The following is a 15,033-nucleotide window of genomic DNA, read 5'->3' on the forward strand; positions in this document are numbered from 1 at the left end:
TATATATATATATATATATATATACACACACACACACACACACCTGCCTCATCCTTTCTGCTATGTTTCACTTTTAAAATGGGGACAAAACCACAGAAGTAGTTTTGTTCTCAATGATTTCCCTTTCTTTCATTAAAAATCAAGGCAAAAATGGAACCTCAGTGGGCAGAATTTCACATTTGAGGAGTTGTACCTTCTCTTCTTGGATCTTCTCCTCAATCCTTTTGGAGGCCACCTCATGGGCCTTGAAGAGGGCAATGGTGCTGGTCTCATCGGGGTCTAGGATGTTCCCGTTGTCATCTCGCACCACCAGATCTAAACCCAGCATTCTGGAGAGAAAGGAGTGGTCAGCTGGTTCTCCTCACCAGGGGCAGACTTTTTACTGAGGAGTCCTCATCAAGGAGCCCAGAGGATCCATAGTTAGAAAGGGAGATGCTGGACAAGCCAAGGGAAGCACAGCTCACTGACTTTTCTCATTTCAGCTTCTGCCACCTTTCAACACTGTTATAAAACTCACAAGATGACGTGAGCCAAAGTCGTAGAAGAATATGCAAATATGGTCCATAGATCCTCAAGAGAAAAGTAAAATTGGCACTGATTCTGACTAAATTCCTCTGGCCAATGCTTCTTGCCTGTAATCTTCTGTTATTATGAAGAGGAACTATGAAATGAAGAAAATATAGCATACAAAATTAAGATTCAACCTGTGTTTAATAAACACCTCCTTTGGCCAGGCACCGTGGCTCACATCTGTAATCCTAGAACTTTAGGAGGCCGAGACAGGAGGATTACTTAAGACCAGGAGGTCAAGACCAGCCTGGGCAACACGTTGAAACCCTATCTCTGCTAAAAATACAAAAATTAACCAGGTGTAGTGGCACATGCCTGTAGTCCCAACTACTTGGGGGGCTGAGGTGTGAAGATTGCTTGAGCCTAGGAAGTTGAGGCTGCAATGAGCCAACATTGCACCACTGCACTCTAGCCTGCGTGAGAAAGCAAGATCCTGTCTGAAACAAATAAATAAATACATACATACCTCCTATATCCACTTTGCATACATTGATCATAACGCCATGAGGTAGGGTGGAGCTAATTTTTATTATTTCCATTTTATGAGTAAAGAAACAGACCAAGTGGGCGTGGTCTCACTGTTTATTACATTGCTATGAAAGACCAATGAACAATTATTTGAGGGCTTGCCTTGATTTCCTTAATTCAAAATGGTCATAAAGGAGACGAGTGAAGTAAGTCCTGGCTTGCTGCTATCTCATACTCAGAGCGTGGGCTCTGGTGTCATTTAGACCAGGATTTAAATCTTGGCTTGAATACTTGCTACCATTATGACCCTGGAGAATTTACTCAACTCTGCAAAACTTTGGTTTCTTCATCTGTATATATTCCTCACCCTTCGAGGTTGTTGTGAGACTTTATTTATTTATTTATTTATTTATTTATATTTTTTTAGAGAGAGCCTTAAACTCCTGGCCTCAAGCAATCCCTGTCTCAGCCTCCCAAGTAGCTGAAACTACAGGTTTACATCACCATGCTTAGCTAATTAAAAAAAAAAAAATTGTAGAGATGGGCTCTCGCTACGTTACCCAGGTTAGTCATGAACTCCTGGCTTCAAGTGAGCCTCCCACTTCAGCCTCCCAAAGTGCTGGGATTATAGGCATAAGCCATTGCACCTGGCCCTGTTGTGAGAATTTAATAAGATAATGCATGTACAGCACTTAATACAATAGGTAGCATGCAGTAAGCTCTCAGCTTAAGCATAAATGTTAGCTCTTGATATGGTTTGGATTTATGTTCCCACCCAAATCTCACATTCGCCCCAGTGTTGGAAGTGGGGCCTGGTGGGAGGTGACTGGATCATGGGGGTGGATCCTTCATAAACGGTTTAACACCATCCCTTTGGTGCTGTTCTTGTGACAGAGTTCTCATGAGAGCTGGCTGATCTCTCTTGCTCCTGCTCTGGCCATGTAAGATGTGCCTGCTTCCCCTTCTGCTATGATTGTAAGTTTCCTGAGGCCTCCCCAAAGGCAGAAGCTGATATGCTGCCTGTGCAGCCAGCAGAACTATGAGCCAATTAAACTTCTTTCTTATAAATTACCCAGTCTCAGGTGTTTCTTTATAGCAGTGTGAGAATGGACTAATACAGCTCTTACTGCAGCAACTGGTAGAAACAAACACCTGGCTGTGTGTGAAGTTGTAGCTCTGCATGTTCTTGGGAATACCAAGGGCCGTATCGTGGGTGCAATCCCTCCCCTCAAGGCTTTTGTGCCCAAAGTGCACACAGAAGTAGAAGAAAATTTTGCTTAGGCTCAAGAAGTTGAGGACTGTGGTGGAAATAGGATACCGCTATCCGAACACCCAGCATGCATTCCCGGCACTAAAGAGCAAGACTGCTCAGGGATAACACTGAAATGTGCCAAGTCTTTGGGAAGAAAGCAAAAATGCCTCCTCTCCCTCCTCCCTGTTTTACAGCATCTCCATCAACTGATTTGATCTGGCAGGTTCCTTTCCATGGCAGCCAGACCCACAGGCCACCCAGACTCATGAATGATGGCCATGCTGGCTGCTCAGAGACTGGATCAGGAAGGCACTGACACAGCAGCTCCATTTCCTGAGCTACTTCCAAGAGCTGGAACGGGAAAGAAGTCATGTTCTGCTGTTTGTGGGGTGTGAACATCCTGTGCCAGAGATCACAGGACCTTCAGGCCAATGTCATGGCAACACACCAAATGACAGAAGTGTCCTATGTGCAATGGAGAGCTGCCTTACCCCATCTAATTGGCCTTTATTTATTTATTTATTTATTTGAGATGGAGTCTCACTCTCACTCAGGCTGGAGTGCAGTGGCATGATCTTGGCTCACTGCAACCTCCATCTCCTGAGTTCCAGCGATTCTTGTGCCTCAGCCTCCTAAGTAGCTGGGATTATAGACATATGCCACCATGCCCAGCTAATTTTTATACTTTCAGTAGAGATGGGTTTTCATCCTGTTGACCAGGTTGGTCTCGAACTCCTGACCTCTGGTGATCTGCCCACCTCAGCCTCCCAAAGTGCTGGGATTATAGGCATGAGTAACCTCACCTGGCCTAATTGGCCTTTTAATAAGTCCTCTGACACCACAAGCCTGGCAGTGCAGTCGCTGTGGGTATGGTCTTCTGGGTGGTCAAGTAGTAGGGGAGGGTACTATTGATTCTTAACCCTAAGAAGGCAGCATTAGACATGGTGACAAAAGTCTTGGGTTCAAATTGAACCTTTCCCATTTATTATCTCTGTGACTCGGAAGTAAATCACTTAAGCTCACTTGGTCTGTTTCTTTATCCATAAGATGCAAATAGTAACAGCTACCTCAAACCTATGTTTTAAGATTATAATCAAGTAATGGATATAAAATGTGCATAGAAGGTGTTTCCTAAATACTGACTGAATCTGAATCTTGCATGGCATGTTCACTTCAGCTACTTCAGAATATAGCTGTCACAGTCTATGACATTTAAATAAGTGGGATAATGATCTGTATTTTAATAGGTCTCTGAGGGATATCCAAGAATTCTGAGATTGGAAAAGCAGGGTAGAGGAGGAGGAAAAAAATCACATATGCACAAGTTGAAGAAATTTAGAATGAAACTAGATTCCAAAAGAGTTACCAATAACAACTAACCAAGGAACCACTTCTGCCTTTTAAAAAAGAGCTGGTCAGGAGGCAAAAATCCCAGGCCACCATCAATTTGGATATATGACTGAATTTCTCATTTTCCTAAAGGCAGTGATATCTGGAGCCTGCATATGTGCCTGAGTTAATCAGAAGATTAATGAAGTGATTAATGAACTCTGTAGAGGTGACTGTAGACATGATCAGCAGGCTACAAACATGTTTTACTACTCTGGCAAGTCTGCTTTTCATACTCTGTAGACAATGGTCCCGGTTAGGGGGAGATGAAGAGAAAGAAAGAGAATCAGTCTGGTATTGATTTAGAATCCACTGTTAAGAATAAAAATAGATACAGTCCCAACTATCTGAAAATGACAACTTCAGAGCTTGGTCATTTTCAGGGTATTTTTAGTTTAGTTTAGTTTGTGAGACAGGGACTCACTCTGTTGTCCAGGCTGGAGTGTAGGCATGTAATCATGGCTCACTGCAGCCTTGAACCTCCAGGCTCAAGTGATCCTCCTACCTTAGCCTCCCAACTAGGTGGGATGACCGGCGTGCGCCACCACATCCAGCCAATTCTCAAATATTTATTGTAGAGATGTGGCCTCGCTATGTTGCCTGGGCTGGTCTCAAACTACTGGGCTCAAGCGTTCCTCGAGCCTCATCCTCGCAAAGTCCTGGGCTTACAGGTGTGAGCCACTGTGCCTAGCCAGGTTTTTTGTTTTTGTTTTCTTTATTTGGAGTGGAGCAGCCTCAATCCAAGCCCCATCTTTCCTGGTCATCTGTCACCTCCATGGGATCAGAGATCCTGGAGTCTGGTCACGGAGGGAACCGTAACATTTTTTTCAACAAAATTAAATGTCTTCAAAGACAAAATGAGAGCAGTAAGCATTATTCTTTGGCAACTCTAAGATCAAAAGAATGCTGCAAACAATGTCATTAGCTTGAACGTGCCCACTGTTTGCCAGGTTTTCAGTGAAAAGTCATCCCTGGTTTACCTACCTGTTCCCATGATCAATTTTGGCTGTGACTTTCTTCTTGAGCTCTGCCAGTTCATCCTTGGGGAGCGTACCAGACAGGATCTGGGACCGCCACTCAATCAGGCTGTACGTCATCTGCTGCAGCTGGCGGAAGAGGGTGAGCTTGTTGTTCTAAGATGAGAAATAAGATGGAGAAAAGATTCTTAAAAAAAGGTGTGACAGAGGATGGGAACATCCTTAATTTATTCATTTGTTTTTAACAGGAATGTCAGACAGATGAGAGGGAACATCTTTTGGCTGATTCTTTTTATTTTTATTTGTTTTTTTGAGACGGAATCTCACTCTGTCACCCAGACTGGAGTGCAGTGGCACAATCTTGGCTCACTGCAATCTCCGCCTCCCAGGTTCAAGTGATTCTCCTGCCTCAGCCTCCCCAGTAGCTCAGATTATAGGTGTGTGCCACCACACCTGGCTAATTTTTTTTTATTTTTAGTAGAGACAGGGGTCTCATCATGTTGGCCAGGCTGGTCTCGAACTCCTGGTCTCAAGTGATCCACCCACCTTGGCCTCCAAAAGGGCTGGGATTATAGGCTTGAGCCACCATACTGGCCTGGCCGATTCTTTCTTTTTTTTTTTTTGAGATGGAGTCTTGCTCTGTTGCCCAGGCTGGAGGGCAGTGGCACGATCTCAGGTCACTGCAACCTCCACCTCCTAGGTTCAAGCGAGTCTCCTGCCTCAGCCTCCCAAGTAGCTGGAACTACAGGCGCATGCCACCACACCCAGCTAATGTCTGCATTTTTAGTAGAGACGGGGTTTCATCATGTTGGCCAGGCTGGTCTCAAACTCTGACCTCAAGTGATCTGCCCGCCTTGGCCTCCCAAAGTACTGGGATTACAGGCATGAACCACCGCCCCGGCCTGATTCTTTATAAGGTGTTATTTAATCAATCGAGTCATACAGTAACCTTCATGCCTCCAGTGATTTTAAGAAAATATATTAATAGGAATGGCTTTGTCCTGAGCCATTTCTATACCCTCCCCTCTTGCAACTGTGGAAACTGGTGATTGTAGGGTGGACATTGGGTCATATATCATAAACATATCAAATCTTCCATGTACCCTAAAACTCTAGCCATGTCCCTCCTGGGTTTAAAGCCCTCCAGTGAGTTTCAATGTCCTCCAGACACAGTGGATCACACAAGAGATCTTTCTATATCTTGACTCTTCTGCACATTCCCAGCTGCATTTCATACCCAGTCTCCACCCCAACAATCTACATTCCCTTCCATGCAAAGCCATGTCCCTTTCTCTCCAAGGCTCCAGATTCTCTCGATATGTCACTTCCTCTTTTGTCCTCTTTCTCCAAATCTACCCCCTACCCCTATCCTTTCCTGACTCACACTACACTCTCTGCCAACTGGTAATTCTGACTTCTTCAGTCTCAACTTAGATGTCTCTACCTTGAAACTTCAACTTCAGGTTAGCAGTCCCACCCACAGTGCCAAGAATTTGCTCCCATGATAGCACGGAGAACCCTGGATTACACTGGCTCATCTGCCTCCCTGCTTAGCTGGTAGGCCCTCATAGGACAGAGAGCCTGTTCATTTGTGTGTCCCTAGTATACAGCTGGTACAAGTAGGCACTCTAGCAAATGTACTAAATGAGTGAATTATGAATGGAGAAATAATTATAATTTCAGAGATAAGAAATACTAAAAAATATAATTTTAAATATTAAAGTCCCCATTTCCCCATACAATTGTTAGACCATTCACATGTTAAACTGTTAATCTTGGTTTCACTAGTAACTCACTGTAACCAAACTAAATTACCTTACAACTAACTAATCATTTGTTTTTCAACCATTTTCAAATCAAATACTTGACATCTAAGCCCTCACAACCTTCTAAATCAAGCTTGTCCAACCTGCGGCCCAATATAACTTCATAAACGTTCTTAAAACATCATCATATTTTTTTGCAATTTTTGTTTTTTAGCTTGTCAGCGATGATTCGTGTTAGTGTATCTCATATGTGGCCCAAGACAATTCTTCTTCCAATGTGGCCTAGGGAAGCCAAAAGATTGGATACCCCTGATCTAAATGACTGACTGCTTCATTTTATTTTTTTTTTTAAGTCAATGAGCATCCACTATGTGCTGGAAATAAAGTTTCTGCCCTCAAGGATCTAACATTCTAGAGAAGGAAAGACAGCAATAAGAAATTAAATATATACGCTATATATTGTATCATAATATATATACACACATGAGATCATTTCTGATGATGAAAAATGCAAGAAGAAAAATAAATAGGACAATACGATCTTGTGTATTTAGGGGAAGGATGTTACTTCAGGTACAGTGTTCAGAGAAAAGTCTTCTGTGTATCACTTTTGAGATGTTAGTTAAACAAAACCCCGTAGAACTCCACTCAATCCATATATATTATGAATCCATTTCTTCCTTTCTTTCTTTTTTAGAAATGGAGTTTTGCTCTTGTTGCCCAGGCTGGAGTGCAATGGCGCGATCTCAGCTCACTGCAACCTCTGCCTCCCGGGTTTAAGCGATTCTCCTGCCTCAGTCTCCCAAGTAGCTGGGATTACAGGCATGCGCCACCACGCCCAGCTAATTTTGCATTTTTGGTAGAGATGGGATTTCTCATGTTATTCAGGCTGGTCTCGAACTCCCGACCTCAGGTGATCCGCCCTCCTCAGCCTCCCAAAGTGTTGGGATTACAGGCGTGAATCACTGCACCCGGCCCCATTTCTTTCTTCTTTATAGTTGAAAGTCATTATAATATAACCATATACTTCCGAAATTATAGGAAAACATTATTCTTATCTGCTATAAAAACAACGCACACAGGCTGGGCATGGTGGCTCACGTCTAATCCCAGCACTTTGAGAGGCCAAGGCAAGAGGATCACTTGAGCCTCAGAGTTTGAGACCAGCCTGGACAACACAGTGAGACCTTGTTTCTGTAAAATAAACCAAAAAACCCCAAAAAACAACGCATACACAGAGAGAGATGTTGGCACCTTTACAACAATCTTCTCTAGTGATGTCCTTCTATGACGATCCTAGGGACACAGATTCCTGGACCAGGTGCTGACTAGAAACAGGGCTGAAAACATCCAAAATCCTCATTAACAAAGAATAAACTAGAAGGACAGAGGCCTCGGTGTAAAGTAGGGGGCAGTGAACAAAACGGAGATTAGCAGAGTGTGATGAAACCCTAACAGAAGTTCAAAGTTCTGTGGCAACACAAAGCAAAGAGATGAATAACCCATTTATCTGTGATTGCAATGTGCTCTGTTAACACCGCTGACCTTAAAAAACACAGAAAGCAAAGCCTGTTTAAAATTTTGAAACTACCTACATTTACTGCTTTTAGAATTTTCTGAATTGCCTCTTCCTCATCCCCCAGTCCTTAGCAAAACATAAAAATGAAGCTTTTAAAGATACTATTTTTAATGAGCAAAGGTAAAATCCTGCTTTCTTCCTTCAATCCTACCTAAAATGTTTCCAATTCATTTTCTTCAAAAGTGGAAAAAGAAGTGAGAAATTAAGCCGATCGGTTTTTGCCTTTCAAAATTGCTAGGCAGAAAGGGACTCTTTTTTTCTTTCTTGCAACGCATTTGTCCACTCTTAGTTATTCAAAATGTTTTCTAATGTTAAGATACTGCTTCTCATAATATGGTAAAGAAAGGATTCAAAGGCTCCAGGGATCCTGTGTGTGGGACAGTGCTTTGTTTGGGGCACATGTGCACAAGTTCTTAGTCTCAATTATATTAGATGCTATTCGTGGCAGTTTAATTATTGCCCATCCATACCAGCCTTGTCTGCCAAGTTCGTCCCCCAAGGAAGGATGAAGACAGTCATTCTTCTCTGATTCACGGTGCCAAGTGAATTCTGAATAGACAAGCTAGAACACACCAAAGGAAGCAATTTCCCCATTTACTTCAAGGAGATGGACTATGTTGCTACATTCCTAAGAGCATTCTAAGCAAGATGTTTCACATAATAGCTGGTCCCTGACACTTCATGGGTTTTGGGGGAAGCATAGGAGGACAGGTGAAGAGAAAACCAAACACTCACCAAAAGAGCATGGGCTGGCCGGGCGCAGTGGTTCACACCTGTAATCCTAGCACTTTGGGAGGCGGAGGCAGGTGGATCACCTGAGGTCAGGAGTTTGAGACCAACCTGGCCAACACGGTGAAACCCTGTCTCCACTAAAAACACAGAAATTAACTGCGTGTGGTGGCTGGTACCTATAATCCCAGCTACTCGAGAGGCTGAGGCAGGAGAGGCTGAGGCAGGAAAATTGCTTGAACCTGGGAGGCAGAGGTTGCCGTGAGCTGAGATCACGCCATTGTACTACAGTCTGGGTGACAAGAGAGAAACTCCATCTCAAAAAAAAAAAGAGCATGGGCTAAGCTCCTCTGAGGCTCTATTTTCTCCCCAGTTGCTCTCCTTCCAGCTCTTTCTCTCCTGAATCCCATACTGCCTAGGCCTGCCTATTCTAGAAGCCTTCTCGGTTATCTCTTGTCATCACTCACTTCAGCCTTTTCTGCATTATCAGCTACTGTCACACCATCCAAGAATTTCTGTGACCATCTCCACAAAAGACATCACAATCCTGGAACACAACAGGGACTCAAAAACAAACTTCGACACCTTAAATTTAAAATAACACTCTGTAATACTCTGCCTCCAATTTGAGTGAATGGCTCCACAAAATAAAGCAATCTAAATTTTTTTCAAGATAGCAAAGATATTCCTGCATTTGCTTAGAATTTCTCCCTCTTCTACTTGGAGATACCTGAGGCCTCCCTTTTTATAGTTTTAGTCCAAATATTTATAACATTTTTTTTTTAATGGACTCTCGCTCTGTCACTGAAGCTGGAGTGCAGTAGTGCAATCTTGGCTCACAGCAACATCCACCTCCCGTGTTCAAACGATTCTCCTGCCTCATCCTCTCAAGTAGCTGGGATCACAGGCATATGCCAACACAATGAGATCATTTTTGTATTTTTAGTAGAGACAGGGTTTCGCCATGTTGGCCAGGTTGGTCTCGAACTCCTGACCTCAGGTGATCCTCTCGTCTCGGCCTCCTGATGTTTATAACTTTTTTTTTCTTTTTTTAGAATGTCTAGAGATAAATACAAAGTCACAAGAAAAAATAGCTTTGCCTTCAATACTCACAGGAAAGCAGGAGTCATTCATTGAGTATTATAGAAATTTGAGGGGCCATTTAGATGATGGCCCACTGCACTGGGTGTCAGAAAACCTGGACTCTATTCTTCATTTTCCCAAGGAATGCAGACCACAGGGCTGGGCAGAATGATTCATGCCTATAATCTTAGCACTTTGGGAGGCTGGGGTAGGAGGATTGCTTGAGCCTAGGAGTTTGAGACCTGCCTGGGCTAAAGACTCTGTCTCTACAAAATGGCAAGACTCTGTCTCTACAAAAAATAAAAAATTAGCCAGATGTGGTGGTGCACACCTGCGGTCCCAGCTACTGGGAAGGCTGAGGTGGGAGGATCGCTTGAGCCTGGGAGTTTGAGGCACCAGTGACCTGTGACTGCACCACTGCCCTCCTGCCTGGGTGGCACAGCGAGACCCTATCTCTGAAAACAAAAAACACAGAAAAACAATGCAGACCACAGTCAAAAACCCTTTCTCTGGTCTTCTACCATTTTGTGTATGAAAGAATTGACATTCACTCTGTTCACCAACCTTTCCTCTTCCATGCAGATTTTATGACTTAGAGGGAAACAGGCTTGGCTGAAAGTATGGGTGCTTGAAAGTATGGGCTGAAAGTATGGGCTACTCGAATTCTATCATTAACTTGCTATGTGGTTTTGGGCATGTTTCCCATAGGGTAAATGCGCATGTAAAATAGAGAGACTGGCACTAAAATCCATTCCCAAGGATAAGCCTCTTTGAGTCTGTGACTGAGACATTAAACTCAATTACTCCTCCCAGGCAGCTTCCTGATTAACTGCATCTGACTCTGATCATCTCATTCGCTTGCACACTCAGTTGGCGCTGAATCAAATTTTCCCAGTGCTGAGCTCTTTGCAATCAATCTCATGCCTTTTCCACGAAGCTATAACACCTGGGTCCAGATGGGGTGTTTTCGTCCTTCTGTGTTCTTGAGCTGCACTGACTCCAGGGACCCTGGGAAGAAGAGAATTCCCACCGCCCCGAACACGCTTCCTATCCATTCTAGTGCCTTTTCTCTCTGTCAGATAAAAGCGCAGTCTGACCAGCAAAGGTTTGATCTTTAAAGAAACCATTCAAGTTAAAGGCCATTTTTTGCCTCCTGAAGGAAAAGAAATCCTGACAGCCAGGCAACCAGGTCAGAGGAAATAAAAATTGGAAAAATACCCAAAGCACCTCCCATGCCTGGTGCCTGTCAGTCAGTCCCACGCCACATCTTGGCTCTCTTGTTAAAGCCACACTGAAGCAGGGCTTGCAACTCCCAGATAAGATGCCCTGACAAGAGGACAAAGTTTGCTATGGGAATTTTCTCTTCTTGGTAATAAGAAATAAGATGCTGGTTTCAAACCATGAGACCAGCTTAATTATGCTTCAGAGCTTACATTCCAGCAGCCAGTAATAACCACTGGTTCAAAGAGATTAGAATCGAGCAGCTTTAAACTGCCTGGATATGCGATGATGGGAAGAAAGGGCCATTCAGTGTGTTCTACAAGTTCCCCTGGCCCCCCTCCCCTTATAGGCACTTTTTCTGTTCCTGAATTTTCCAGAACTATAGACAGCCACAGGGTTCTTTATTGCTGGCAAATTTTAAGTGAGGGGAGCTCAAACTACATTTTAGCAATTAAATTCACTTGATTGGCTTGGCACGTGGCTCACACCTGTATCCCAGCACTTTGGGAGGCCAAGGAGGGCAGATCACCTGAGATCAGGAGTTTAAGACCAGCCTGGCCAACGTGGTGAAACCCCTTCTCTACTGAAAACACAAAAATTAGCCAGGCGTGGTGTAATTCCAGCTACTCTGGAGACTTAGGCATGAGAATCGCTTGAATCCAGGAGGCAGAGGTTGCAGTGAGCCAAGATCACGCTACTGCACTCCAGCCTGGGCAAGAAGAGTGAAACTCCGTCTCAAAAACATAATAATAATAAAAATAAATTCACTTGATTCAACACTATGCCTTAACTACCTTCTATCACCAAAAATGATCTTCTATCTCTTTTCCATAAGGAGTAGGATTAGATCCAGTCTTCCAAAGCCAGCCTGACTTCCAAACAGTCTGACTGATCACAATTCACTGAACCCTTTCTCCCATGAGAATATGAGGAATAGCACGAAACTAAATCTTAGGCTGAGATGGTGCACAGCGTGTTTATGGCATCCAAACAGCTTGGAATTTCCAGGACAGTCCTGTATTTGAAACCTCTCGCCCTACTGTGTCCACGAATACACTGCAACTTTTCAGTTTCAAGATCAGATTTTTAGTTGAGAAAGTATGATCCTTTGACTTGAGATGTAGAATTGTTTATATTCAAAAAGTATAACTGAGTTGTTATTGAAAAGATAAAGTTAAACATTACACGAATCCGACCATGTCTAAGTAGTCACTGCATGGGCATCTGCCCTGATGCCACCTCAGCCGTGTGGAAGCAGGGAGAGGTGTTGACAGAAAGGAAAAGAGGCCAAAGATCAGCTCGCTGGATCTGCTTTCCAAGGCTGGGAAAAGTGGCAGAGAACAGTGGATAGAAAACCTGGAGCCCACCGACCTGGTTATGTCACTGCAGGGCTGGAGGGCGGCTAGACATTATCTACCCACCCCTTCTGCCGGAAGCTGGAAGACGAGGAATAACCACAGTAGGTGGGCAACTGCACCCTTACGTGACCTCAAGGCAAATGTCACTAAATCTTCTAGTGTGAGCCAGCTCTTCTCTTACACTTCTCATTATCAATCAGCTCTTTCTAGGAGCAGAGTTGTGAGGGGTTAGTCAGGGGCTGTGATGTATTGACAGTGTGACAGGTACTACCCTGGAGTTTTATACAGATTATCCCGCTGAATTCTTACAGTAAATTTGCAAGGCACATAGTACAAAAAATCCCCACTTTAGAGAAGAAAAGAAAACTTAAGGAGATCAAGAGACTTGTCTTAGGCGGCAGGATCAGCTAGTAGCCTTCTGCATCCAAGTTCTTTCTGTTTTGGTTCATTTATTTTCAGTAACTATTACTGGGTTTGTTATTTTTTCTGAATATAATAGTACATACCCAGTAAGGGAGAAGCCAGAACGTCAGAACTAGTCGGCCTGTCTGACTCCAATGTCCAAGGTCTTGGCACGTCACCAGGAGGCCTCCTTGATCACAATGTTCCCTCCTTTCCTGAACAACCACTGAAAACACACCCAGTGACCAGTTCCAACTGAGGCACAGCAGTATAGGGAAAGTCCACCAGAAACTGCTATATATTTGCAGTTTCTCTGTATTTTGGAATGACCTGGGCCTCCTGGACTTGAATTTAAACCAAGCAGGTTCTCTATGTATGGTGAGAAATTTAGCTTGGCTGCTGAGTGCTCAAGGCCACTCTTCCTAAGACGATTGTTTCAAAGGAAGCGGCCTTGGATAAGGGGCCATACAGAAGGGAGCTTCAGAGTCTCGGGCAGGCAGTCGGGTAAGAGGGACGCTATGCCAAGGCTTCTCAGGAGGAGGGTTTCCAGATGGCTACTGTTTCCAGCTAAGATAACATCAAAAGCACATGCTCCCATTGGCGGAGTCCTTGACGGTCTGTGAGCAACATAGATCACAGCCACTCTCTCTTTCCATACTCTCACAGTTCTACGCAGTCAACAAGGCAGCTTTTACATCAGCTTTTGCAGAGGAACAATATCCAGCAGACTTGAAGTGTTCAAGTGACTTGCCCAAGGCCACAGACCTGGTTAGAACAGGACCTGCACAGGATACCCAGCTTCCCAATTTCTGGGCCAACGTCTGTCTCCTAAAACCCACTTCCTCTCCTGAGCATAAGGCCAACACCCATTAGGGAAGATAATACAAGAGAAAACAATAATAATGTACCTAAGGAACAGAGGGACCGTTGGGGGAGTCATCTCTTCTCTCCATTTTGGATAAGTGGGTTCACCTCTGTTCGGTGTATATACTCCCCTCCCCTTTAAGACATATTTATGATTATTCTACATGGTTACCGTATAACTGCTAAAAATAAATCACAGCTAGGCAAATATTTTTCCTTTCTAGAATAATCACCAGTGTCTACATGGCTGGGCTTAATCTGGTTAGTGGACTGCATTTTCCCCTCATATGAGACTGTGGTTCCACAACGTACATTTCTGGTGAACTGAAACTGAAAAGAACAAGGACATGTACTATAGAAATGTGGGATTTCTAAGACATCACAGGTATCTTTTTTTTTGGAGAAAGGTCTTACTCTGTCACCCAGGCTGGAAAGCAGTGGTACAATCATGGGTCACTGCAGCTTCTAACACCCGAACTCAAGCAATCCTCCCACCTCAGCCTTCTGAGTAGCCTATAGATTACAGGTGTGGGCCACTGTGCCCAGCTAATTTTTGGATGTTTGTAGAGATAGGGTCTTGCTATGTCACCCAGGCTGGCTTCAAACTGCTGGAATCAAACAGTCTCCCAGGCTTGCCCTCCCCAAGGGATGGGATTACAGGCGTGAGCCACTATGCTGGCCACAGGTGTCTTTAAAGACATCAAACAGAGTGCCTGGTGTGGTAATCTGCAGGGCGAAATGCAAGAGAGAAATAATACAAGTATTGCTACATACTAGTAGAATCTATATTTATCTTTACATGGACTAAAGGAACTTACAGAATCAGAAAGCAAAAACATCAATAAAAGCGTACAGTGGGTAAAAGGAGACGGGACATGAAAACCAGAGATTTGCGTTTTTACTTGTTTCCTAGTGAAACATAATATTAAGGTTTGCTACTTTGATACAGAAATGTTTCAGTAAGAAGTTCAGAAATTCTGCCTGAAGTGAACTGTCAATGCTTTAGGAAGGGACAGGGAAAAAAAAAAAAGAGAAAGTCACAATTAATACTAGGATGGTGCAAAAATAATTGTGGGTTTTGCCATTTAAAGTAATGATGAAAGTCGCAATTACTTTTGCACTAACTATAACAAATCTTAGTAGATTGTTCCTTACTGGATGAGCATGTATCAAAAGCAGAAGCAGGTTTCTCAGTCCTATCAACCGATTGAGAATTTGTACAATGCATGTCTTTTAGTCAATCAACAGTAGCAACAAGACATTTTAAATTATTCACAATACCAAAATAATTATGTTATTAGATATCTAAATTAAAATGAGAAATGTGCTGCCCTAGAAGAGGGGATGGCTTTTTTTTTTTTTTTTTTTTTTTTTT

The 15,033-nt window shown here is 43.4% G+C and overlaps 1 protein-coding gene across 1 annotated transcript in view; it reads right to left on the minus strand.

Annotated features, from left to right (window-relative positions):
* LOC105526778 (dedicator of cytokinesis protein 5-like) overlaps positions 1-15,033 on the minus strand; it is a 66,417-nt gene that overhangs the window by 11,778 nt on the left and 39,606 nt on the right. Inside the window, exons 5-6 of the mRNA XM_011962892.1 lie at positions 4,664-4,812; positions 194-329 (exon numbers count right to left, since the gene is read on the minus strand). Of these exons, the coding sequence (XP_011818282.1) occupies positions 194-329; positions 4,664-4,812 (285 nt within the window). The remainder of the gene's footprint in view (positions 1-193; positions 330-4,663; positions 4,813-15,033) is intronic.

This window comes from Colobus angolensis, unplaced genomic scaffold (assembly GCF_000951035.1).
Source record: "Colobus angolensis palliatus isolate OR3802 unplaced genomic scaffold, Cang.pa_1.0 Scaffold6, whole genome shotgun sequence".
Classification (NCBI taxonomy): domain Eukaryota; kingdom Metazoa; phylum Chordata; class Mammalia; order Primates; family Cercopithecidae; genus Colobus; species Colobus angolensis.